At 42.4% G+C, this 25139-nt stretch overlaps 1 protein-coding gene across 1 annotated transcript in view; it reads right to left on the reverse strand.

The window, feature by feature from the left end:
- Positions 1–7073: 7073 nt before the first annotated feature.
- Positions 7074–25139, reverse strand: part of GUCY2D (guanylate cyclase 2D, retinal) — a 65996-nt gene continuing 47930 nt past the window's right edge. The window contains exons 9-18 of the mRNA XM_073546816.1: positions 16765–16921; positions 16523–16672; positions 16285–16433; positions 11519–11682; positions 11215–11407; positions 10957–11131; positions 9875–9973; positions 9549–9643; positions 9379–9464; positions 7074–8263 (exon numbers count right to left, since the gene is read on the reverse strand). Of these exons, the coding sequence (XP_073402917.1) occupies positions 8164–8263; positions 9379–9464; positions 9549–9643; positions 9875–9973; positions 10957–11131; positions 11215–11407; positions 11519–11682; positions 16285–16433; positions 16523–16672; positions 16765–16921 (1368 nt within the window). The 3' untranslated portion in view covers positions 7074–8163. The remainder of the gene's footprint in view (positions 8264–9378; positions 9465–9548; positions 9644–9874; positions 9974–10956; positions 11132–11214; positions 11408–11518; positions 11683–16284; positions 16434–16522; positions 16673–16764; positions 16922–25139) is intronic.

Below are 25139 nucleotides of genomic sequence, written 5' to 3' on the forward strand. Positions count from 1 at the left end.
AGTGATTCATTGTAGTTTGCCACTCGAGAAATTTAGTGGTTGTTATTTTATTAGAAAAAGAAGAAACTATATTATATAATACTAGCTTGGCCTGTGCGAAATTTTCGCACACTGGTCATCGGGGACGCAGGCAATTTCAGCAAAAGCAAGCTGGTCAAAACTAAATGTATTTCATGAGCTCATGAACACAGACAGGTACTGTATTTATATATGTAGATTGCTAATACAATAAATTGTTTTGATAATTAGAGGCCACAAAATGTTTTCTGGTTGAGTTGCCACCTGCAAGTCATTGTGTCTTTCTGCAGGTTTATGAAAATGAATGTTTAAACTGTATTTAGTGATAAAATCATGTATGTGTGGTTTGTTTGGCTGTTTTCTTGCTGAAGGGAGCAAGTTTACTTTTCAAATTGTGTATCATGTGTGTGGGGCGAAGTAATGAGCGAAAAAGCAGTGCATGTTTGTACCTGTGCTGGTTGTGTGCTTTGGAGTACTGTGGTGCCACCTACAGGACATTTTTCCTTACTGCTGGTTTATGAAAATTAATGTTTAAACTGTATTTTGTGATCAAATTGTGGATGTGTGGTTTGTTTGGCTCTTTTCTTGCTGAAGAGGTCAAGTTTAACTTTCAAAATGGTGCATCATTTGTGTGTGTGGGTGCAGTATGAATGGGGATACAAAGGAAATCACTGAAAAACAGTGTTTAGAAATAATAGAATAGATATTTGACCATAGAGAAATGTAGAATTTGGATCATAGAATCATAGAATCGTAGAGTTGGAAGGGACCTCCTGGGCCATCTGGTCCAACCCCCTGCTCAAAGCAGGATTCGCTAAATCATCCCAGTCAGATATCTGTCCAGCCTCTGTTTGAAGACTTCCATTGAAGGAGAACTCACCACTTCTCGTGGCAGCCTGTTCCACTCATTGATCACTCTGTCAAAAAGTTTTTTCTAATATCTAATCTGTGTCTCCTCCCATTCAGTTTCATCCCATTGCTTCTAGTCTTTCCTTGTGCAAATGAGAATAAAGTTGATCCTTCTACAATGTGACAGCCCTTTAGATATTTGTAGACAGCTATTAAGTCTCCTCTCAGTCTTCTCTTTTGCAAACTAAACATTCCCAAATCCTGCAACCTTTCCTCATAAGACAGGGTTTGCAGACCGGTCACCATTCTGGTCGCTCTTTTCTGAACTTGCTCCAGTTTGTTGATGTCTTTTTTAAAATGTGGTGCCCAAAACTGGACACAATATTCCAGATGAGGTCTGACCAAAGAGGAGTAGAGGGAAATAATGACTTCACGTGATCTAGACTGTATGCTTCTGTTAATACATCCTAGAATTGCATTTGCCTTTTTTGCTGCTGCATCACACTGTTGACTCATATTCAGTCTGTGATCTATTAGTATACCCAAGTCTTTTTCACATGTGCTGTCACTTAGCCCTATTCCTCCCATTCTATATATGCTTTTTTCATTTTTATTGCCCAGATGTAGTACTTTGCATTTCTCCCTGTTAAAAACCATTCTGTTAGTTGCTGCCCACTTCTCCAGTTTATTTAAATCTTTTTGAATCCTCTCTCTCTCTTCTCTAGTATTAGCTATCCCTCCTAGCTTTGTGTCATCAGCAAATTTAATCAGTTTACCCTCAATTCCTTCATCTAAATCATTGATAAAGATGTTGAACAATACAGGGCCCAGGACAGAGCCCTGTGGTACCCCTCTTGAGACATTCTTCCAACTGGATGTGCAGCCATTTACGACCACTCTTTGGGTCCTATCACTAAGCCAGTTATGAATCCACCTAACAGTTGCCTTGTCCATTCCATACTTAGTCATTTTTTCAATAAGGATTGTATGAGAGACTTTGTCAAATGCTTTGCTGAAGTCAAGATATACTATATCTACAGCATTTCCTTGATCCACCCAATCAGTGATACCGTCATAGAAGGAAATTAATTTAGTCTGACATGACTTATTAGTTACAAACCCATGCTGACTCTGTTTAATCACTTCATTCTTATCCAGGTATTGACATACATGTTGTTTAATAATTTGTTCAAAGATCTTTCCTGGTATAGAAGTCAGACTCACTGGCCTATAGTTGCCTGGGTCCACCTTCTTCCCCTTTTTGAAGATAGGAAAAACATTTGCTCTTCTCCAGTCTTCTGGCACTTCTCCTGTTCTCCAAGGATTTTCAAAGATTATGGAGAGGGGTTCAAAAATTTCTTCTGCTATCTCCTTCAGTACTCTGGGGTGTAATTCATCTGGACCTGGAGACTTGAATTCATTTAGGTTAGCTAAGTGTTTCCTCACTATCTTTCTGTTTATAGATATCCTGGATTCTTCTATTCCCTTAATAGGACAGTGAATAACAGTTGATGTTACATTTCCTTTCTGAGAGAAAACAGATGCAAAATAGGAATTTAAAAGTTCAGCCTTCTCAACATCCTGTCTTACCATTTCATCATTTTCATCCTGTAAAAATCCTATAGCATCTTTGACTTTTCTTTTACTTTTGACATATCCCCAAAATCCTTTATTATTGCTTTTGACATCTCTTGCAAGCCTCAATTCATTTTCAGCTTTAGCTAATCTGATTTGTGCCCTGCAGGTTCTGCAGACAGCATTATATTCTTCTTTAGATATGCCTCCCTCTTTCCATTTTATAAACATTTTTTTCTTCCTTTTTAGCATGTGCTTAAGTTCTGTGTTCATCCATCCTGGTTTCCTTAAATGCTTCCTTTTCTTCCCTCTTTTCGGAATTGTTAACAACTGTGCTTTGAGAATTTCATTTTTCAAGATTTCCCATCCTTCCTGGACATTTTTGTCTTTAAGGATATCCAGCCATTGGATCCCTCCAATTCTCTTTCTGAATCCCTTAAAATCTGCCTTTCTGAAATCTAACCTTGACGTCTGAGTCTTCACAGGTCTTCCGCCTCTAGTTATCCAAAATTCTAAAATAGCATGGTCGCTACCTCCTAGGGTCCCAGCCACTTTTACCTCCTCAACCATTTCCTCCCTGTTTATAAGGATTAGATCCAAGGTAGCAGTTCCCCTTGTTTTCTCCCCTACCTTTTGGACGATAAAGTTGTCAGCAAGAGAGGATAAGAATTTCCTTGACCTGTTAGTTTTGCCTGAGAGTGATTCCCAACAAATGTCTGGATAGTTGAAATCTCCCATGACAACTATGTCATATTTTTTGGAGAACTTGGCCATTTGATGCATAAAGAGTTCATCCATATCTTCAGCTTGCACAGGCGGCCTGTAGTAAATGCCTACAATGGTGTCCTTTCCATTGTTCTGTCCTTGTATTCTTACCCAAACAGTTTCCACAGAACTCCCAGTCTCTGAAGCTTCAATCTCTGTGCAGATATATGCGTTTCTAACATACAATGCGACACCCCCTCCTCGTTTATCAAGTCTGTTTCTTGCAAATAAGTTGTATCCTTCTAGTCTTGTATTCCAATCATGTGTATTGTCCCACCAAGTTTCAGTGATTCCAATGACATCATATTTCTTTTCCTGTGTTAGTAGTTCCAATTCTCCTTGTTTGTTGCCCATGCTTTGTGCATTAGTATAGAAACATTTTAGTTTGTGATTAGTTTCTCTTTCTCCAATATTTTTATTAATTAGATTCTTTCGTCTTTGTTCTTCCTTTCCACTTCTAATAGCAGAGTTCTCAATAGCATTTGTCAGGTGTCAGGCTTTTTCTGGTCTTTTGCTTCCCTTCCCATGTTGTTCTAGTTTAAAGCTCTCCTTACAAGTGTAGCAAGGCGACTTCCAAATACATGCTTTCCAGTCTTCGTAAGGTGCACCCCATCTCTAGCAAGTAGTCCATCATATAAGTAGTTCACTCCGTGATCCAGAAATCCAAATCGTTGCTGACGGCACCATCGACGTGGCCAGTTGTTCACCTGCAGAATCTTATTCCACCTCCTTGTTCCATGGCCATCCACTGGGAGGATGGAAGAGAAGACCACCTGCGCTCCCAGTTCTTTCACTTTCTTGCCTAAGTCTTCAAAGTCTCTGCAGATGGTTTCCAGTTCGTTTCTTGCGGTGTCATTTGTCCCCACATGTAGTAGCAGGAATGGGTAGTCATCTGTAGGTCTGAAGAGTCCTGATATCCTGTCAGACACATCTTTAATTTTTGCACCTGGAAGACAGCACATTTCTCTTGAAGTTATATCCGGTCTGCAGATAGCGGCCTCTGTTCCTCTCAACAGGGAATCCCCCATGACCACCACTCTCCGTTTCTTCTTCACAACATTTTTCTTTCTCCATCCAGGAGGACTCTGAAGGCGTACAAGGTTGCTGTTTGTTGGCAAAGTCTTATCCTGATGTATTTCTTCATCGTTTTCCTGCGTGAGAGCCTGGTACTGGTTTCTGAGCAGTATGGGTGCTGACTGCCTCCTGATCCTCCTGCTTCTCTGGGTCACATGTCTCCATTCCTCTGTTTCTTCAGGTGCACTTTGAATTTCTTCTCTTTCTGTAACATGAAGAGATAATTCTGCTCTGTCCAAGAACTTTTCACCTTCCTCAATGATCTTCAACGTAGCTAACCTCTCTTCGAGATTTTGCAACTTTTCCTCCAACAGGGACACAAGCTTGCATTTGTGGCATGTGAAGTTTGGCTTTTCCACTGGTAAATCTGTGAACATGTAGCAAGAAATGCAGCTCACCAAATGGCTCCTGGCCTCTTCCATCTTGAGATTTCTTAAAAACGATGAAAGATGAGGCAAAATTTTCCGATTTCCTCTTTTCAGCTGCAACGGCCAAAACCCAGTGATCGTTGAGCTTGCGGAGACTCTTCACTTATCCCAGAAGGCACTGGGAATATGCAAATGATCTCCTCAAGACTCTTCCCCTGGTTTTAGCAGTTAGTTACTGAAAACTTACTGCTAAAGAAAATAGTTTTGGGGTAGGTTAAAAATAAAAAAATAATAATAAAAATGGCGATGAAACAACCAAAAAATGTAATATACTGAATAAACTGTAGATATATATATTGTATGAATTTAGAGTTTTCAATCATTACCTGTGACAAAGAGTCAGATACTGAACATTATGCCCAACAAGGAATAGCACTGAAACAGTCCATGAACCAAGTTTTCCCATAGAACCTGAAGACACAATAGAGATGCTTACATTTTGAAAAATGTAACCCTTAAAAACAAAGAATGAAAACCACCTGATACTTATCATCTATCAGGGAAGAACCAGGAACCCCTCTATGCACCTGATGGTTGTCCAGTCAAATTTAGCAGGTGCAGATGACTTTAGTCTAAAGCGCAGTCTGATTGCTTTTCTTTCCGGTCCCCTATATATTTTATATTGGAATATTCCGATGTTATCTTTATTATACGATATGGTTTCCATCATTCTTTTAATTAAGGTGAAAAATTCTAATCACGTGATAGAAAATACAAATATGTTTGACCGTTCTACATTTCCTTCTACATACAGTGTGTATGGAAAGTATTCAGACCCCTTTAAATTTGTAACTCTTTGTTTCATTGCAGCCATTTGGTAGATTCAAAAAAGTTCATTTTTTTCTCATTAATGTACACTCTGCATCCCATCTTGACTGAGAAAAAAAACAGAAAGGCAGAATTTTTTTTGCAAATTTATTAAAAAAGAAAAACTGAAATATCACATGGTCATAAATATTCAGACCCTTTGCTCAGACACTCATATTTCAGTCACATGCTGTGATCCTTGTGATCCTTCTTGAGATGGTTCTACTCCTTCATTGGAGTCCAGCTGTGTGTAATTAAACTAATAGGACTGGATTTGTAAAGTCACACATCTGTCTATATAAGACCTCACAGCTCACAGTGCATGTCAGACCAAATGAGAATCATGAGGTCAAAGGAACTGGCCAAGGAGCTCAGAGACAGAATTGTGGCAAGGCACAGATCTGGCCAAGGTTAGAAAAGAATTTCTGCAGTACTCAATGTTCCCAAGAGCACAGTGGCCTCCATAATCCTTAAATGGAAGAAGTTTGGGACCACCAGAAGTCTTCTTAGACCTGGCCGTCCAGCCAAACTGAGCAATCGTGGGAGAAGAGCCTTGGTGAGAGAGGTAAAGAAGCACCCCAAGATCACTGTGGCTGAGCTCTACAGATGCAGTAGGGAGATGGAAGAAAGTTCCACAAAGTCAACTATCACTGCAGCCCTCCACCAGTTGAGCCTTTATGGCAGAGTGGCCTGACAGAAGCCTCTCCTCAGTGCAAAACATATGAAAGCCTGCACAGAGTTTGCTAAAAAAAGAAAACACATGAAGGACTCCCAGACTATGAGAAATAAGATTCTCTGGTCTTATGAGATGAAAGATAGAACTGTTTGGTGATAATTCTAAACGGTACGTGTGGAGAAAACCAGGCACTGCTCGTCACCTGCCCAATACAATCCCAATAGTAAAACACAGTGGTGGCAGCATCATGCTATGGGGTGTTTGTTAGCTGCAGGGACAGGGCAACTGGTTGCAATTGAAGGAAACATGAATGTGGTAAAATACAGAGATATCCTGGATGAAAACCTCTTCTGGAGTGCTCTGGACCTCAGACTTGGCAGAAGGTTCACCTTCCAACAAGACAATGACCCTAAGCACACAGCTAATGTAACAAAGTAGTGGCTTTGGAGCAACTCTGTGACCATTCTTGACCTAAACACAATTGTGAATCTCTGGAGAGACCTGAAAAAGGCTGTCCACCAACATTCACCATCCAGCCTGACAGAACTGGAGAGGATCTGCACGGAAGAATGGCACAGGATCCCCAAATCCAGGTGTGAAAAACTTGTTGCATAATTCCCAAGAAGACTTATAGCTGTACTAGCTCAAAAGGGTGCTTCTACTCAATACTGAGCAAAGGGTCTGAATACTTATGACCATGTGATATTTCAGTTCTTCTTTTTTAATACATTTACAAAAAATTCTACATTTCTGTTTTTTTTTCAGTCAAGATTAGTGTACATTAATGAGAAAAAAATTAACTTTTTTGAATTTACCAAATGGCTGCAATGAAACAAAGAGTGAAGAAATTAACGGAGTCTGAATACTTTCCATACCCACTGTAACTGCCGCTGGACAGGTTTATTTACAAAGTCACGTACAGAATAATCCGAGGACAACCTTTTAACAAACTTCCAGTTACATCCAAAAAGTCTCAAAATCTTAATAAAATACAATCACTTTGTGTCCTCCAGCTCACAATACTAATATAGTTATGTGCAAGTTACATAATACACCACTCATAGAAATATACGGGCCCGTAGTGTACGTCTAATATGGCTGTGATTTTTCTCTGGAGGCTGGGAACCATTTTATCTTTTTTAAGAAAGCAAAAATGAACCATGTTTCATCATACATCAACGTATTATGCAGATTTTGTCACCTAGAAGCTATGCTTCCGGAAGAGAATATCCCCTTAAATGTGTTGTCTCATCAAGGCAAGTACAGTCCATATGCCCAATTAAGACTTGAGATCCCCATTCCCCTCCTTGAGTCAAAACAGAGACTTCTGAAAAGGAGCAGTTCTTGTTGTGCTGGACCCAAGTCATGGATGGCCGTTCATCTCATGAATAAAGAAAATATGGTCATTGAAGTAATAGTGAACAATATTGAAGAAGTTTTCCACTTTGATTCAATTGCTATCTGTTTTATTAGATCCCCATGCATTATTTCAATGTACCCATTGTGGTCTCATAAACTCATCTTAAAAAGTCCTTCATTATTATGAAAGCTAAACTCAGTCCAGTGACTCCCCATACAGAATGCCGGGCGCTCAACGATCTTACAAAGAAATGTGCCTTAGATTATCTTCAAAGAGGAACATCTACATTGTTCTACTGAATGACTTCCATGTGGTGGGAAGGATGTCCTTCCTTTGAAGACATAGTCATTGGGCTTCTAAGAGCACCATCACATTTGATAGACAGTAGTGGAATGCAGTTCGGTAATCATGTTATCAGACAGGACTACTTGGGTCACATGTCTGGCAAAGTCAACTTTGGATTCATGACTTGTATTCGATCAAGTCAAAGCATATGAGAAGATGTCATTGTTATGGTTTCCATAAAAAAATAACTTTAACAAAGTCGCATTATGTTCATATGATTCTCCAAAGGCTTTTGTTGGTAGAGTCACGGACATAAGACAAGTCAATCACTTCATTTTTTGCTTGTTGACTATGTCTCTCTCCTTCTCAAGCTTCTTTCTCCTGTTCTCGGGAATTTCATCAAGGCTGATTCCATGATTACCCGCCCTGTGAGGGGTAGAAGTGAAAGAATAGCATCACTATGTATACAAGGAATTGACTTTATGAAAGCCATGAGACAAATATACCACTGGGCTTTTTAAATCTTTGCTTCAATGGAATAAATCAGGATGTTCTCAAGGCCATATACATAGTTAACATATAGCATCTAACATTTAAGCGCTCAAAGGTCTGATGGCTAAACTCGAGATTACAAAGTTTTTCCAAAATGTTGAAGACTAAGGTGCTGAGTACAAATGAGAGGATCAATTTGAAGAACTCCAATCCATCAACCAGGTCAGTAATTTGTGGCCACTGGAGGAGAAGCCTGCAAATCTACTTACCTCCTAGGATTCCTGGCTTCCCATCTGATTACCTGGGCTAGTGCAACATCATCATTGTGGTATGACACATAGACACAACATCGCGCCAACATGGCTAATCAAAAAGGGAGCTCTGAATGCTTAGACAGGAATGTAAGAAAATTTTCAGGCCTCCCAACCAGCAGTCAAAGATTATTGACCTAGTTGATGGATCGTAGTTCTGTGAAATTCCCTCTATAGTGCAGTGAGTTGGACTCGATATGGATGACCCATTTTAAGGAAAGTCCATCGAATGTTTGATCCTAGACTACTCCTATATGGTAAACTCACTTAAGGCCACTGTTTTACAGATCATATAGACTCGGCTGTGACTCATCAATTCTCACCTGTCACATTCTCCATACATTTTACTGAAGAGGTGAAGTATATGAGAGATACATATAGAGTCAAGCTTTGCTTTCTTAGCTCTTCCTGTACCTTTCACATCCCCTCGAATGAACGGAATTGGTTATTGAGGTTTAATAGATTATTAAAATTTGTGAGTATTCCTTAAGGGTGAGTTCACATATAGCATTTTTACTAAAACAGTATAAAATCACACATGTAAGAAATGACTAAAATGTCTAAAAAACGTCACCCAAGAGGCATCCTTTCAACAAATACTTGATATTCATTGAGTTTGCTTACAACCTCTCCCCACACCAATCCCCCAACAAGTCACAAAAAATTATATGAGAGGGAAACCTTACTCAGAAACCAGGTTGAGGAGGAAGACCAATACAACCATTGAGATATACTTACCCTGGCCCAACATCAGGAGGTTTGGGTATAGGTTTATCATATCCTTCTCTTCCTACTAGCCAAAACGTATCTTCTACACCTTTTCCCTACAAATCAAGCAAAGTTTAATGGTTAATCATATGAAAATAACATGTAAGGATTGAGCTACCTAGGGAAAAATAACCATTTACCTTGAGTTCAGTTTTACCCCGTGTTTCAAACTTGTATCCTTCTTTTAATGAATTCAAGATGTTGACAGTGCTGAGATTGACATGAATACGATATGCTAGAATGAATGGGACAGGAGTCAATATATTCTATCAAGTGCTCTACTGACATCACCTTTAACTTAAGATTTATTATTTGTTACATACTAAGGATTATAGACTGTTGTGAAGAATATAAGCATTTAATAAATTAGCTTGAATGCATAAATCTTTAATCCATTGATTGTCATAGCTGAAAAACAAAGGGTTAGAAAATCTTTATAGAAGAATATTTCAAGAGGAACACTCACGAAGCCCGGTAGATTCCATACGGGATGCAGTATTGACAGTATCACCAAAGAGGCAATATCTTGGCATTGTGAGCCCAACCACTCCAGCTACACATGGCCCTGTGAAAGAAACAATAATATTATTTCTATTATCGTTATTATTACTTTTTAGCGCCATCATACTCCACAGCCCTTTACAGACATTAATATCATTGTTCCCACAGGGTCTCACCATCTAAATTCTCTTTCAGTATGTCTTTTGAGATGGTGTAAGATTCAAAGTACGAGTTATAGACAACAGAAAGTCCCTATTTAAGCACTGAATTTATTCAAGTAAAATTGAATTCTACTCAAAAATCCGTATTCTCCAGAATTTGCTCCTTGCAAATTCAGTAAGAAGACAGCTGCTAGTTTGCTAAATCACAGAATGCCAGCAAAAGGTTAAAAGAAAAATAAAAAAAAACTAATTTTAACTTCACCACTGGCCGTCTGACTGCCTCCACTGCCTGCTGTCCCCCATATGTTTTTTGCCACCTATTCTTACTGGGCATTGAAACCACAGGCCTCTTTACGCTTGGTCAGAACTTAGGACTGCGACCAGGTCCGGGAAGTCTATTCATATGCGCATTGCAAAATCGCAGTGACATTGTTACATCAAAGCATCTGCCATGACTTTACGACAGACACATATTCTAGCTGAGGCTTCTGGCCAAAATTAGACTCAGGTTATGTCAGAGCATATGGAGGGACAATCCAGGCCTAATCAAGACCAGTAGTCCGAGCCTAGAATGAAGATGCTTAGGGTTTCAGTATGGAGTGATGGTAAAAAGAGATACTGAGGACCATAGGGTGGATAGTGAACAGTCGAGGTGAGCATTGAGGGATTGTTGTTTTTTTTATTTTGTTCTTATTTAAATCTTATATTTATTATAATGTGGGTTCCCTGTATCCCCATAATATGTTAAGGAACATTCAATTTGCAGAGAATACATTTGAGAGTATCAAATTTCCTGGTAAAATCTGGCAGTTTTAGCAAATTCAAATCTCGTCATATCCACATTTCTCTACTGCCCATGATTATAACATGTTGAATCTCTGCTCACCAGAATGGAGCCCGATGCGTATTTTGACTGGCACTTCAGGCATATGCCTCATTTTAAATGACCCTACAGAGCTTAGGATATCCAGAGACATGTTGGAAATTTCAGCTGCATGACGTGTCCCATTTCTTTTAGGCAATCCAGATGCCACCATGTAGGCATCGCCAATGGTCTCCACCTTTTACAAGAGGGAGACAGAAATGACAATCCTAGAAATGCCTCTTTACCATATAATAAAAAAAGCTGAATCTTCCACCCCACCTTGTAGACATCATGAGATCCAATGATGGCATCAAATAATGTGTATAGATCATTGAGAAGGTCCACAACTTCAATGGGATCACTCAAGGAGGAGATGGTTGTGAAACCTACAATGTCACTAAAGTAAATAGTGACTTGGTCAAAGTACTCTGGTTCTACAGGAGCACCTGTCTTCAGAGCTTCAGCTACAGATCTGAAAAAAGAAAAGTGCACCACAAAAGTAAAACACTGGATATTACATCAATAACATCATGTCAAATAGTTCATCTGTAATTGTTTTGCATATTACATCAGTAACACTTACGGGGGAAGCATCTGAGTGAGAAGTTTGTCTGTTTTCTGTTTTTCTACCTCCAGTTCTTCCGTTCTTTCTCGGATTAGGTCCTCCAAGTTACTCGAGTACTGCTCTAGCATTCGAAGCATTGAGTCAATGATGTTTGTTTTGCGTCCACGGTTTATCGTCTTAAACTAAACATGGTGACCCAAACAGGAAAGTTTGAGAATAAAAGAAAACAGAGCAAATAAGACATTTGCCTAAACAAAGGTTAATTCAATATTGGATAGAATGAGCTTATTTGAACATTTTAAGGGTTTCAATTCTAATTTGTTTTACTTAAATTTTGCACATATCACAAATAATAAAGAAAAAACAGGAATGTACCATAAATAGTGATGAGCAAATCTGGAATTAGGAGATTTGATTGTCATGAAACTTGTCAAACATGTCTTATTATGCTCTATGGTCTCTCCTGATCTTAGTGTGAGTTAACTGTAAGGAGAAAATAATAAAATAAATCAATACTCACCTCTTCCCAGCCATCACATTGGCTGCACAGCTTCCCACTTGGTCCTTGAGTGTTCAGTCTTCATTTACATCCAACTGTTCTTCTTCACCAGAGTTTGTGGCTTCATGCCATTGTGGCCAAATGAGTGTCATCATGTTAAGTGAAGCCTAGTCAGTCTAGGCCTTATGTGACATCATGGCTGATCTTCCTGCCATGGCTACCGCAGGTCTTCAACACCCAATAGATCTTTGTGACATCGTAGACCAACTCACATCAAGATGTGGCATGAAGCCTAGACTGACTTGGTCCATGAGACATTGTTGATATTTGTCAGGCAATAACATCATGATGTTAACCCCTTAACGACCAGGGGTATTTTTGGTTTTACATTTTCATTTTTCCCTCCCCTTCTTTCCAGAGCCATAACTTTTTTATTTTTCCGTTTATATGGCCATGTGAGGGCTAATTTTTTGTGGGACGAGTTGTACTTTTAAATTACATCATTGGTTTTACCATATTGTGTACTCGAAAATGGGAAAAAAATTCCAAGTGCGGTGAAATTGCAAAAAAAGTGCAATCCCACACTTGTTTTTTGCTTGGCTTTTTTGTTAGGTTCACTAGATGCTAAATCTGACCTGCCACTATGATTCTCCAGGTCATTACGAGTTCATAGACACCAAACATGTCTATGTCCTCTTTTATCTAAGTGGTGAAAAAAAATTCCAAAGTTTGCTAAAGAAAAAAAAAAAATTTGCGCAATTTTCCGAGACCCGTAGCGTCTCCATTTTTCATGATCTGGGGTCGGGTAAGGGCTTATTTTTTCCATGCCGGACTGACGTTTTTAATGATACCACTTCTGTGCAGATACGTTCTTTTGATCGCCCGTTATTGCATTTTAATGCAATGTCTTGGTGACCAAAAAAACGTAATTCTGGCGTTTTGAATTTTTTTCTCGCTACGCCGTTTAGCGATCGGGTTAATGCTTTTTTTTATTGATAGATCGGGCGATTCTGAACATGGCGATACCTAATATGTGTATGCGGGATTTTTTTTTTACTGTTTTATTTTGATTGGGGCGAAAGGGGGGTGATTTGAACTTTTAGGTTTTTTTAATTTTTTTTATTTTTAAACATTTTTTTTTTTTTACTTTTGGCATGCTTCAATAGCCTCCATAGGAGGCTAGAAGCTTGCACAACCCGATCGGCTCTGCTACATATGGGCGATGAGAAGATCGCCCATATGTAGCAGATTTACTGCTGTGCTTTCAGTGCCGACCACCGGGTGGCGCTGAAAGCCATATGCCTGGAACAACCATAGAGGTCTCATAGAGACCTCTGGTTGTCCAGGCAACATGACGCCGACCCCCGATCACGTGACGGGGGTTGGCGATGAGGTCATTTCCGGCCCGGCGGCCGGAAATGCTATTTAAATGCCCACTGTCAGCTTTGACAGCGGCATTTAACTAGTTAATAGGCGCGGGCGGACGGCGATTCCGCTCGCGCCTATTGCGGGCACATGTCAGCTGTTCAGCTGTCCGTCATTGGACATTAAGGGGTTAAAAGGCGTTGTGGGTGCTAGAAGCAACAAAGACTCAACAGGACCTTTGGCTCAACGAAAACCGGCAGCCTATGAATAAAGATTGAAGTGGAATGACCAAGTGGAGGACAGGTAAGGGCCGACGAAATATAATTATTATTTTTCATAACTCCTTCACAACTATCTTAAATTTAGCAAAATGGTTGCCAATTACTATTTTTATGGATGTAAGTGAATTGTAAAAAATAATTTGTTTCTGGTAATTCCAAATATTTGTTGAAATTGTATTATCTTTGACGTGATTTGCTCATCTCTATCCACAAACCTGAACCTACTGGTTGACAAACTGGTATTGAGGAGAAAGTATTCTGCCTGCGGAAACATATATTTTATGTTGAAAAAGTAAGTGTGGGTGAATGTTTTTCAACACAACAAGTTAATTGGAAAAATAGTTGATTTCTGGTTTCATTCAAGGGTTTAGATTGTTGTAGAGAGTCTCATTTGGACAATAAATTTCAGAACATGGAGGAAAAACCTGATTAAGTGAGGACCAGAGATTAAATATGAGGAGATATCAGAAGATTAGGGCAGAGATGTATGAAGAGTACAGGTTAGGGAGTGGAGACTGCACATGTGCTGACACTGGTTAAAAGGAAGGCTATATAAGGGGAATAGATTTGTCAACCAGAGAGTAGTAGGAAAGCATCAGAAGATTATCACAGAGATGAACAGAGGATGCAGGTTTTAGATAGTCTGCTTGGCATTCGGTAGCCTGTGAAGGAACTGGTAGAAAAGAGATGCAGAAGAGCAACAAAGGGAGAGCTTAAGTTGACTTGAGTGGGGTAAGAATGTTAGAAACAAGGCCACAAAATGGATGTTGTAGTGTGGATGGGAGATAATGATAGCAGATACAAGTATGTTTGATGACTCAAAGTAAATTAAAGATTTAAGAAAATGTTAGAAATGGATAAAGCAGGAAGGTTGAAGGTTTGTATGTGTTCTGAGCTACAGGCAGAATAAAGGTTATCCTGAAAAAGGAAACGTATGAAACAGAAGAAAGTGTGGAGTCATCTACAGTGCTAATTACTATATTTTTCAAAATTATAAGATGAACTTTATTTCCCCAAAATTTAGGGAGGAAATGGGGGTGCATCTTATAATCTAAATGTAGCTTACTGGCTGGGGGAGAGAGGAGTCCCAGGGTCGCTGCTTCAGGAAGCTTCTGCCAGCGGCGACAGGAGTGGGGTGATGCTGTGGGTCCCAGGCTGATAGGAGGGGTGGTCAGAAGGTCACAGGCAAAAGACATTTTGTGAAATCCTGATGCCCCTACAATTTCCATGACTTTCAATGCTGTGGACTCAAGAAAACAGGCCGCAGGAGGGGGCGCAAGTTCAGATTAAGATCTCGGCACCGAGATCTCATCTACTGAGATCTCAATTGCGCATGCATCGGCTCCAGCTGCCATTTTTCTGGGGGCTTTGGGCTTACACAAAATGTACACTGCCACCTAAAATTCTTGGGCCGGCAGCATTGCTCCACTCCTACTTTCACCGAATACCATCTCATACCAGCCTCCCGTAAAAGCAGATTATTAGACACACCTCCATTTTATTTTTTTTTAAAAATCCTATTTTCCTCCCAAAATTTAGGGGGCATCTTATAGTCGGCTGCATTTTATAATCTGCAAAATACAGTATTTCTAGTAGCGCGATATAATGACATGGGAAAGATAATGAATTCAGTTTATATAAGAAGAATACTGTTGGGCATTTTGCAGTCCTGGATTGTAGATAGGCGATATCAAGGCTTGAGACACAAAAATTGAAGAGTTTGACTCTAGTAAACAGTATAAATTAATTTGTTTTAATTCAAATTTGGCCAGAAAATTTAATTCGCATTGAATTTATCCAATGTGAATAAAATGAGACTTATAATTCTATGACATCATAATAATAGTAATTGAAAGAAATGTTTTCAAAATAATACTGACCTCTCTACCACTGCAGTCACTATCTAGTCCCTCTGCACAGCTCCCTCTGGCCTAGCTTCAAGTTTTGAGTGGACCTCTAAAGTCATGAGAGCGCCACATCTGTCAAACTGTAAAGTTGGTGTCCAAGGGTGAGCTCAAAGAGACCAGAAATCTCCCGTGGGTAAGAAAAGCTATAGCCTGTTTTGTGGGGTGACTTTCAATAGATCATATTTCTCTGACAAAACCTCAAGAAAGAAGCAGGCTGTCTATGTATGATTTAAACTTTGGGTTTTAAGCAAAACTTGATCCCTGAATTTGTCTTCTAACACTGGCATTGCTGATTGACATGGAAAATGAGGAACTCAAGTGCCGTGGAGATGTAAAGAAGGGGCTGAAGGAAGCTGCAAAAAGGACTGGGTTCAGGTGGTGAGTATAAATTTTTCTTTTTTTTCAACCTCTCTGCCCTCTAAAAGTCAGTGAAATGGTGGCAAGACATCTAGGTTCTCATGAAGTGAACCATAAAAAAAATTAGATTTGGAAGATTTGCGCTTCTTTAATAAACAACATTATATCATATGTATATATCATAAGTCTATACATCAAGTGGAGGGTCTGAGGCTGTAAACCAAATCTTGCAACTAATAAAAAATGTTTTCCAGAAACAAGTGTCCAGAGGTGCTAGAAGGCCCTCATCAGGTGTCATTGTCCACAGTGAGATGTTTGTAGGCAGTATATAATCCAGTGATCTCATGGGTGTTCACATTTCTATTCAATCCTCACCTGATCAAAAATCTGATCTATGTTCGGTCTTCTATCTGGATGCTCGCTCCAACACTGTTTCATTAAATGAATACATTCAGGAGGGGCTTGGTCTAGAGATACCGATGGACGGCAAAGTGGAGGAGGGCGGCGTACCTTACGTATTATATCTGCAAGGAATATCGGAAAAAAATCTGTAAAAATTTTTGGAAAAGATTGATTTAAGAGAAGAAGAAATGCAATATATTAGTGTTCTTACCCTCTGCAGTAAGTTCCAGCATACAATAAGGAGTCCCTCGTATAATAACTTCCTGCATTATAATGGCAAAGCCATACACATCTCCACGATATGAACCTTTATGACATGCAACTGGGTCGCGTAAGAGTTCTGGGGCTGTCCAAAAAAGATCTAAAATGGTAACAAACTTTATGAAGTGATGAAAATATAAAACACTTGGTGCATTAGAAAATATAGGACACATTTACATCTCAGAGAGTTACCTTCAGGTCTGGATTCATTTCCAGTTAGTCTTTGAGCTTCATACAGTTCATTAACACCGTGATCTGTCACTTTAAGGACAAATCTACCATCTACTACACAGTTTCTAGACTTCAGACGTCCATGAGCAACTTCCCGGTGGTGAAGGAACTTCAAACCCTTCAGTATAAAATAACAAAACATATAATCTAAATGATATGTCTATTAAAGCAGAAAAAAACTCAAAGTACAGCCAGGTATGTATCAAGGGGCCTACAGGGAAAAAAAATCCTTTTCAAAATAACTGTGAAGATCCAAAATAATGTATAAGTGGTAGGGCTCTTTTCCAAAATTTTCTATGTGGCCCAGTATTTTCTAATTAAAGGCGTTGTCCACTACTAGGACAACCCTTCTAGAACTAAATGTTTGGTCCTCATAAAATAAAAAAACAATACTCACCTCACGTGCCGGCACATAATCAGCATCTATCAGACTCTCCTCTGGGACCCCCATTTCTCTAAAAAATAGATCCTGTCTCATATGTCCCCTTAACTCAAATATACTTCAGTATAGATAGCCATGTGTATGTTGTGGCAGGGCTAAGGGTCGTGTAATCGATGGGAGATATGTGGCTCATAAATGGCTCGTCTCCATAATGTAAGGCATAACAAATATTGCTGTATTATTATTGTTTTGAAGGACCTGTGGTGAGGCAACAGTCATGTGACCAGTCAGCTTCTGGGTTCGTGGGTGTGGCTACACCCTTATAATGTGGCCTGCTCATGAACAAGGCAGCTGTATGAGAGGGGGGTATACACCTCCTGTGTGCCTGAGGCTCGCGGACTGAGCCTGAAGGAAAGGACATTCGATGTTACTTTGTCTCCTGAACTGATGGCTGTTTATTTTGGTGACTTGCTGTTTGGTTTATGACGTCATAAACCGCATGAACTTTAAGGGAAACTGCCTCCTGACTGTCTCCCGTCGCACCTAAGCGAGTAGTATCCCTACAATTGGTGTTAGACGTGCGGGCAGGGTTCCCAGCAGAGACTTGAGACCGTTGCTGCATGTCCTGGGTAAAGTTTTCAGCGAGGCAGCAAGCTCTACCCGTTATAATGGAGGACCTCCTGAAACACCTGGTCCAGGCCCAGTCACAGCAACAGGAGGCCTACAGCTGTTCTTACAGCAGCTCCAGCAGAGCCAGCAGGAGCAATGGCAGCAGAGCCAGCAGTAGCAACGGCAGCTGATGCAGCTTCTGGTAACCGCCATCCAGGAGGGCAGGACGAGCGCCCCAACCCCAGGTCCGGCTGATGCCACCCACGTCACGAAGGCGGTAAGGCGCGCATTGCCAAAAATGACCCCTGAGGATGATGTGGAGGCCTTCCTGACGGTGTTTGAGAGGGTGGCTGAGAGGGAAAAACTTCAGCCAGAGCGGTGGGCAGAGGTACTGGCCCCATACCTAATGGGGGAGCCCAGAAGGCGTACTTTGACCTGACTGTACAAGACGCCAGAGAGTATCCCAAATTAAAAGCGTAAATTCTCGCACGCTTGGGGGTAACAATGACTACCAGGGCACAGCGAGTTCATCGCTGGGCCTATCACCGGGACAAACCGCCGCGCTCCCAAATGTTCGACCTTTTGCACCTGGTCCAGAAATGGCTGCAGCCAGAGTCGTCTTCCCCGGCACAGATGGTAGAGCGACTGGTCATGGATCGGTTTGTGCGTTCTCTGCCGAGACCCCTGCAGACATGGGTTGCCCAGGGTGATCCCCAAAATGCAGATGAATTGGTTGGGCTGGTCGAGAGATACCAGGGGATGGAAGGTTCCTTGGGGAAGCAGCCCATTCCATATTGGGAGTCCCAGCAGGGGGCGGAGTCCCAAAAAGGGGGGGCGCGTCCAAGGTCAAAAGGGGCAGGGGAGGCTGTGCACAAGGTCCCCACGGGTGATATTATTTGCTGGAAGTGCCACCGGCCTGGACATATAGCTGCCCATTGTTCCCAGTCCCCCGAGCAGATGGACTGCAGCATGGGACGCCGTAGTTCATACTACGCATATTCTGCTTGCAGTGTGAATTCACCACCTAACGAGGGGCCACAAGCGTGTCCCATGAAGGTGAATGGGCGAGCAGCAATGGCGCTTCTAGACTCCGGGAGCCTGGTGACCCTTGTGAGGGCCAGTTTTCCTCTCAACATACTCCCGGGTAAAAAGATTGGCGTTCGGTGCATACATGGCGATGCAAAGGACTACCCTATGGCCAGGGTGAACATTGAAACGGCGCATGGCACCGAGTCGCATGAAGTTGGCGTTGTTTGAGATTTGTTGCATCCTATAATTATTGGCCGGGATTTCTGTCTGTTTTGGCATCTGTGGGGGAAGGGTTCTGAGTGTGCTAACAAGAGCAGGGAACCAATCCACCATAATGAGGTATCGCCACCACCAGAGGCAGACGGGTTTCCTTTATGTGTCCTTGTTGGGGATGAAGAGGAAGGGTCCCCTGTACCTGACATCCCGGAGTTAGGGGTGGCCGGGGAGAATTTTGGGACTGCCCAACATAGGGACCCCACGCTGAGGGAAGCCTTTAACAATGTCACTGTCATTAATGGGGTTGCACAAAAGCCGGGAGCAGACACAAGGTTTCCCTATTTTATGTTGCGTGGGGAATTGTTGTACCGGGTCACAAAAATAAGGGAGGAGGTGGTAGAGCAGTTACTAGTACCAGGCCCCTATAGACGGAAGTGTTGGACATGGCCCATTCACACATCATGGGGGGACACCTGGGGGTGGAAAAAATGCAGGAACGGATTGTACAGAGGTTCTGTTGGCCTGGGTGTCACTGGGAAATAGCAAACTATTGCAGGTCCTGCCCGACATGTCAGTTAACTGCCCCCACATCTCATTTTCGGAACCCTCTTGTGCCCCGGCCCATTATTGAGGTGCCATTTGAGAGAATTGCCATGGACTTGGTCGGTCCCTTAGTTAAATCAGCTCTGGGCCATCAGTATATATTAGTCATCCTGGACTATGCCACACGCTATCCTGAGGCCATTCCCCTGAGAAACTCCTCCGCGAAGAGTATAGCCAGCGAGCTCGTCCATGTGTTTTCCCGGACGGGTTTGCCGAAGGAGATCCTGACCAACCAGGGGACACCTTTTATGAGCAAGGTGATGAGGGAATTGTGCAGAGTCTTGCAAATCTCCCAGTTGAGGACGTCAGTGTACCATCCGCAGTCAGATGGCCTTGTTGAGAGGTTTAACAAGACACTGAAGAGCATGCTGAAAAAAGTCATAGATTAAGATGGTAGAGACTGGGATTGTCTCTTACCGTATTTACTGTTTTCTATCCGTGAAGTTCCCCAGGCCTCCACGGGGTTCTCGCCCTTTGAGCTTCTGTACAGCCAGCATCCGCGAGGTCTCCTAGATATAGCCAAGGAAACCTGGGAAGCCGAAGTCACGCCCCACAGAAGCATCATTGAGCATGTGGCACTGAGGCAGCAGAGGGTTGCGAAGGTGATGCCCATTGTTAAAGAACATCTCCGCCAGGCACAAGAGGCTCAGGCCAGGGTCTACAACCGATCAGTCAGAGTGAGGCAGTTCAATCCAGGAGACCGAGTTCTTGTGCTAATCCTGACGGTGGAGAGTAAGTTCTTGGCCAAGTTGCAAGGGCCATATGAGGTGGTGGAGAAGCTGGGTGACATAAACTACAAGATCCACCAAGACAGAAGCCATTCCAGGTTTACCATGTCAACCTCATCAAGCCGTGGCGAGATAGAGAGCCAGCGGTAACTCCATGCTTGCTGGGCAACCTAGAAGGGGAGGTTGGAGCGGTTACCATAGTGGAGACACTATCGAAGGCCCAGAAACAGCAGTGCCGAGATTTACTCCAGAAAAACAGGGACCTGTTCTCAGAGTTGCAGGGGTGCACGAAGGTGGTGGAGCTTGAAGTTCTGACCGAGCCACATGTGCAGGTGAACGTGAAACCATATCGTATTCCTGAGGCCCGGGGAGAGGTAATCTCCAAGGAGGTGCAGCGTATGTTGAAACTCGGGGTCATTGAGGAATCCAAGAGCGGCTGGTTGAGCCCGATTGTCCTGGTCCCAAACCTGATGATGAATGGACGTTCTGCAACGATTACCAGAAGCTGAATGAGGTCTCCAAGTTCGACGCTTATCCCATGCCACGCGTTGATGAGCTCATTGAGAGACTTGGACCTGCCAGGTATATAACCACTTTGGATCTGACAAAGGGATACTGGCAGATCCCCATGGCACAGGAAGCCAAAGAGAATATGGCATTCTCCACACCAGACGGGTGCTTCCAGTATGTCTGGATGCCGTTTGGCCTGCAGGTAGCTCCGGCAACCTTCCAGATGGCTATGGATAGAATCCTTGCACCTCATAAGCTATACGCTGCTGCGTACCTGGATGATGTCGTCATCTTTACCACGGACTGGGAGTCTCACCTGGAAAAGGTCCAAGCAGTGTTTGACGCTCTAAGGGAGGCAGGGTTTACACTAAACCCGAAAAAGTGTGCCTTGGGTAAGGAGGAAGCCAAGTACCTTGGATATGTAGTGGGGCGTGGCGAGATCAAACCCCAAATCAATAAAGTGGAGGCAATTCAAACATGGCCGAGACCTCTGTCAAAGAAGCAAGTCAAAGCCTTCCTGGGGATTGTGGGATATTACAGGAGGTTCATCCCAAACTTCGCCACAATGGCTGCACCTCTAACTCATCTGCTTAAGGGGACAAAGTCAGTGATGGTCAGATGGTCCGATGTAGCAGAGTCAGCCTTCCAAGAAATGAAGGGAGCTCTTTGTAAGCAACCCATTTTGGTGGCCCCAGACTTTAAACGTGAATTTGTCCTCCAGACAGATGCCTCAGATGTTGGGGTAGAAGCAGTCCTTTCCCAAGAGATATGTAGGAAGTTGACTTCTTGTGAGCAAAATTACTCAGTTGCAGAGAGGGAGTGTTTGGCCATAAAATGGGCAGTGGATACATTACGGTACTACCTAGTGGGACGGAAGTTTAGATTAATATCCGTCCATGGCCCACTCAGGTGGATGAGGGAAACAAAGGGTAAGAATGCTACAGTCACCAGCTGGTTCTTAGCCCTACAAGACTTCAGCTACCATGTAGAGCATAGGGCCAGGAAGCTACATGGGAATGCCAATGCCCTCTCCAGAATCCCTTGCCTAGTTGGTGAAAGTGCCAAGCCCCACGGTTTTAGGCAGAGGGGGAGGTATGTGGCAGGGCTAAGGGTCGTGTAATCGATGGGAGATATGTGGCTCATAAATGGCTTGTCTCCATAATGTAAGGCATAACAAATATTGCTGTATTATTATTGTTTTGAAGGACCTGTGGTGAGGTCACAGTCATGTGACCAGTCAGCTGCTGGGTTCGTGGGTGTGGCTACACTCTTATAATGTGGCTTGCTCTTGAACCAAGCAGCTGTATGTGAGGGAGTATACACCTCCTGTGTGTGCTGAGGCTCGCAGACTGAGCCTGAAGGAAAGGACATTCGATGTTACTTTGTCTCCTGAACTGAAGGCTGTTTATTTTGGTGATGTGCTGTTTGGTTTATGACGTAATAAACCGCATGAACTTTAAGGGAACCTGCCTCCTGACTGTCTACCATCGCACCTAAGCGAGTAGAATCCCTACAATGTCCAACCAACCAGCTCTGTTGTGTTTCTGAAGGGTGTCACGTGGCTTGAGATTTTGGCCGGGCCCCACATCAGACTTAATCTTGCCTCACACATGAAAATACATGGCACTGGAACCCTACATGCTTTACAAAAGTCTACATAATCCTGATGCTACATAGAAGTCTACATCCTAATATTGCACAGTAACGTCATGAAGGACGTGCTTTGTTAGGGCAGAGGGGCAAATGCCCCCAGGGTCGGTCTCCTAGTAAATGTTCAGGGTCACCCAGTGCCTCAATAGACCTGTACCTCGCATGAAATCATATGCAATCACACCACAATCTGTAAGATGCTACTGTGATATGACTGCAGGGGATTACATGCAAGGTACATCACTGCTGATACTGGGCGGCACTTGGAGGCACTGTGTGGAACTGCTGGTGCTGTAAAATTAAATACATCTCTTCCTGCTTGTCGAAGAGGAGCAAAGGAAGGAACTGAGGGAGGCTGTGTATGTATGCAGGGCCTGAGGAGAATGAACTGCACATGAAGGCTGTATACATGGGGTGATGAGAATGTACTGCACATGAAGGCTGTACACAAAGTCTGAGGAGTGATGTCCTGCAGATGGAATATGTATTGCAGATGGAGGCTGTAAACAGGGGGCGAGGAGTAATGTACTGCAGATGAACGCTGTATGTATGGTCCAAGGAGTGATGTACTGCAGATGGAGGCGGTATATAGAGTCTGAGGAGTGATGTCCTGCAGAAGGAGGCTACAAATATATAGGCTAAGGACTATGTATTGCAGATGGAGGCTGTAAACAGGGGGTGAGGAGTGATGTACTGCAGATGGAGGCTGTGTCTAGAGAAGCCGAGAAGCACTGTTCTGCAGGGTGGGATTTTATATAGAGAGGACTGAGAGGAGTAAATCTACAGCCGCACTACATCAGAGTGACTAAGATGCAGTCAAGACCCCTCTTCATGCTTCCTGCTGGAGCCCTGCACTCGTGGCTGGGGAGAGGGCATTGCCCATGGTTGTGACACCAGGTCAGGCTGATCAGTCATACATTAGTCTTCAGCTTGATGAGCGCTGCTGTCTGATGGCCCCTGCTCTATGTGCATCTGGTTGTGTCAAACTGGTGGCAGCACTGTTCTGGTTATGTATGGAATGCCGCAATGTGGAGCAGCCGTGATCTGGGTCTTTTAGGATGGAGGATGTGCTGATAGATTTTGATGAAATGTGCATAATTATGCAAAATGGGTGCATGTGGGGGATGTTATTATAATCTATGGTGGGGGAGTGTTTAAACTCTTTAAGGTGGTTTGCACTTTTGCACGTTAATGACCAGGCCAATTTTTAGAATTCTGACCACTGTCACAATATAAGGCCATAACTCTTGAACGCTTCAATGGATCCCAGTGATTCTGAGATTGTTTTTATTTCATTACATATTGTATTTCATGATAGTGCTAAAATTTCTTCAATATGACTTGCGTTTATTTGTGAAAAAAAAACAAATTTGGTGAAAGTTTTGCAATTTTCAAATTTTGATTTGTTATGCTCTTAAATCAAAGAGATGTGTCACACAAAATACAGTGGGGAAAAAAAGAATTTGGTCAGCCACCAATTGTGCAAGTTCTCCCACTTAAAAAGATTAGAGAGGCCTGTAATTGACATCATAGATAGACCACAACTATGAGAGTCAAAATGAGAAAACACATGCAGAAAATCACCTTGTATGATCTGGCAAGGTTTATTTTTCAAATTATGGAGGAAAATAAGTATTTGGTCATTAACAAAAGTTAATCTCAATATTTTGTTATATATCCTTTGTTGACAATGACGGAGGTCAAACATTTTCTGTAAGTCTTCACAAGGTTGGCCCACACTGTTGGTGGTATGTTGGCCCATTCCTTCATACACATCTCCTCTAAAGCAGTGATGTTTTGGGCCTGTTGCTGGGCAACACAGACTTTCAAATCCCTCCAAAGGTTTTCTATGGGGTTGAGATCTGGAGACTGGCTAAGCCACTCCGGGACCTTCATATGCTTCTTACGAAGCCACTCCTTTGTTGCCCTGGTGGCTTGCTTGAGATCATTATCATGCTGAAAGACCCATCCACGTTTCATCTTCAATGCCCTTGCTGATAGAAGGAGGTTTGCACTCAAAATCTCACGATACATGGCCCATTCATTCTTTCATGTAAACAGATCAGTTGTCCTGGTCCCTTTGCAGAAAAACAGCCCCAAAGCATGATGTTGCCACTTCCATGCTTTACAGTAGGTACGGTGTACTTTTGATGCAACTCAGCATTCTCTCTCCTCCAAACACGTCAAGTTTTGTTTCTACCAAACTATTCTACTTTGGTTTCATCAGACCATATGACATTCTCCCAATGATCTTCTGGATAATCCAAATGCTCTCTAGCAAACTTCAGACGGGCCCGGACATGTACTGGTTTAAGCAGGGGGACACGTCTCGCACTGCAGGATCTGAGTCCCTGGTGGCATAGTGTGTTACTCATGGTAGCTTTTGATATGGTGGTCCCAGCTCTATACAGGTCGTTCACTAGGTCCCTCCATGTGGTTGTGGGATTTTTGCGTACTGGTCTTGTGATCATTTTGACCCACAGGGTGAGATTTTGCATGGAGCCCCAGATCGAGGGAGATTATCAGTGGTCTTGTATGTCTTCTATTTTCTTATTATTGCTCCCACAGTTGATTTCATCACACCAAGCTGCTTGCATATTGAGATTCAG

This window comes from Dendrobates tinctorius, unplaced genomic scaffold (genome assembly GCF_039654945.1).
Source record: "Dendrobates tinctorius isolate UK_male_01 unplaced genomic scaffold, ASM3965494v1 ptg000151l, whole genome shotgun sequence".
Classification (NCBI taxonomy): Eukaryota; Metazoa; Chordata; class Amphibia; order Anura; family Dendrobatidae; genus Dendrobates; species Dendrobates tinctorius.